The sequence below is a fragment of the Capsicum annuum genome, unplaced genomic scaffold (assembly GCF_002878395.1).
Source record: "Capsicum annuum cultivar UCD-10X-F1 unplaced genomic scaffold, UCD10Xv1.1 ctg11572, whole genome shotgun sequence".
Lineage (NCBI taxonomy): Eukaryota > Viridiplantae > Streptophyta > Magnoliopsida > Solanales > Solanaceae > Capsicum > Capsicum annuum.
In genome coordinates this window covers 1-2,359 of record NW_025816657.1, presented here as the reverse complement: position 1 = coordinate 2,359, position 2,359 = coordinate 1, and the positions used below count along the sequence as shown (strand labels likewise).

Genomic DNA, 2,359 nt, shown 5'->3' with positions numbered 1-2,359 from the left:
TGTTTGGTAAAGAGAATAATCTTATCCTTTGAGAATAATCAAAAATGGACAGTGTTCAATTGGAACATGAAAATGTGACTAAATTGGTCCTAGTTACTTTTCGGGGCGGAGTGGAAGAAGGGGGGGATTCTCTAACGCGGAAAAGGATCTAATGAATTTGAAAGAATTGAAAGAGGAGTTGTATGAGGTGAAATCTCATGTACGGTTCTGTAGAGTGGCAGTAAGGGTGACTTATCTGTCAACTTTTCCACTATCACCCCAAAAAAAACAAACTCTGCCTTACGTAAAGTTGTCAGAGTACGATTAACCTCTGGATTTGAAATCATTGCTTATATACCCGGTATTGGCCATAATTCACAAGAACATTTTGTAGTCTTAGTAAGAGGGGGAAGGGTTAAGGATTTACCCGATGTGAGATATCACATTGTTCGAGGAACCCTAGATGCTGTCGGAGTAAAGGATTATCAATAAGGGCGTTCTAGTACGTTGTAGATTCTTATCCAGGACTTGTATCATTTGATGATGCCATATGAATCACTAGAAACATGTGAAGTGTATGGATAACCCAATATCGAAGGTTTCATAAGGGGACTGGACCAGGCTACCATGAGATAAAAGATCTTTTTTCTAAAGAGATTCGATTTGGAACTCTTATATGTCCAAGGTTCAATATTGAAATAATTTCAGCGGTTTTCCCTGACTTTGTCTGTGTCAACTAACAATTCAAAATACCTTGACTTTTTTAGAACAGATCCGAGTCAAATAGCAATAATTCGAAGCACTTCTTTTTACACTATTTCAGAAACCCAAGGACTCAATCGTATGGATATATAAAATACAGGATTTCCAATCCTAACAGGAAAGGGAGGGAAATAAACACTCAATTTAAAGTGAGTAAACAGAATTCCATACTCAATCTCATAGATACATATAGAATTCTGCCGAAAGTCGTATTCGATGAAAGTCGTATGTACGGCTTAGAGGGAGATCTTTCATATCTTTCGAGATCCACCCTATAATATGGGGTAAAAAATCCAAAATAAGTGATTTTAGCCCTTATAAAAAGAAAACTGATTCTTGAACCCCTTTCCCGCTCATGTCACGTTGAGGTACTACAAAAAAAATAGCAAAATCTGATCCAATTTATCGTAATCGATTAGTTAACATGTTGGTTAACCGAAACATGGAAAAAAAATCATTGGCTTATTAAATTATCTATCGAGCCATGAAAAAGATTCAACAAAAGATAGAAACAAATCCACTATCCATTTTACGTCAAGCAATACGTGGAGTAACTCCCGATATAACAATAAAAGAAAGACGTGTAGGTGGATCGAATCATCAAGTTCCCATTGAAATAGAATCCACACAAGGAAAAGCACTTGCCATTAGTTGGTTATTAGCGGCATCCCAAAAATGTCCGGGTCGAAATATGGCTTTCAAATTAAGTTTCGAATTAGTGGATGCTGCCAAAGGGAGTGGCGATGCCATATGCAAAAAGGAAAAGACTCATAAAATAGCAGAGGCAAATAGAGCTTTTGCACATTTTTGTTAATCCATGAATAGGATCTATACATCTCAATCAAAAAGAATCAAGAGAAAAAGAAAGAATCGGAATTGATCGATAGATTTCTCGAAACAAACGAAAAGGAAACGAAAGATGAACATAAATCATGGATCAACTAAGCCCTCTCAAGGACTTTCTTAAAGAGGAACCTCATGTAAATACCAATAGGGTTTGATCCTATTCATGGAGATTCCGTAACTATTTCAAAAATGGAAAGTTCGACACAATTGGAATTTTTTTTAGAAATTGGAAGCAGTTACTAATTCATGATCTGGCATGTACAGAATGTGAATTTATTTTTTTAGACTTTTTCTTTCAATGGTTTTTGGTTGTCTTGTCTAATCTCTTTATTTATTTTTCTTCAAATTGGATCTACACCATTTTTTTGATATTTTCTTCTTGTTTCTAACTCAACGGTAGAGTACTCAGTTTTTAAGTACGGCTAGTGTCTTTTACACATATGGATGAAGTGAGGGATTCGTCCATACTCTCGGTAAATTTTGGAAGACCACGACTGATCCTGAAAGGGAATGAATGGTAAAAATAGCATGTCGTATCAACAGAAAGTTCTGAAAATATTTCATTGTTCCTAGATGGGTATAAAACCGTGTTAGAATTCTTGGAACGGAACAAAATAAAGTTGGGTCTAATGAATAAATGAATAGAGTTGCGGCTTCAATTAAATTATAGGGAAAGAAAAAGCAACGAGCTTTTGTTCTTAATTTGAATGATTCCCGATCTAATTAGACGTTAAAAATTTATTAGTGCCTGATGCGGGAAGGGTTTCTTGTC

At 35.6% G+C, this 2,359-nt stretch overlaps 1 protein-coding gene across 1 annotated transcript; it reads left to right on the top strand.

The window, feature by feature from the left end:
• The first annotated feature begins 1,225 nt into the window (after positions 1 to 1,225).
• Positions 1,226 to 1,555, top strand: LOC124890073 (30S ribosomal protein S7, chloroplastic-like). The gene has a single exon (XM_047401948.1). The coding sequence runs from the start codon at positions 1,226 to 1,228 to the stop codon at positions 1,553 to 1,555; it is 330 nt and encodes a 109-aa protein (XP_047257904.1).
• Positions 1,556 to 2,359: the final 804 nt, after the last annotated feature.

Coding starts and splice junctions, on each gene's coding strand:
- LOC124890073 (XM_047401948.1), top strand. CDS start 1,226: ATGAAAAAGATTCAACAAAAGATAGAAACAAATCCACTATCCATTTTA.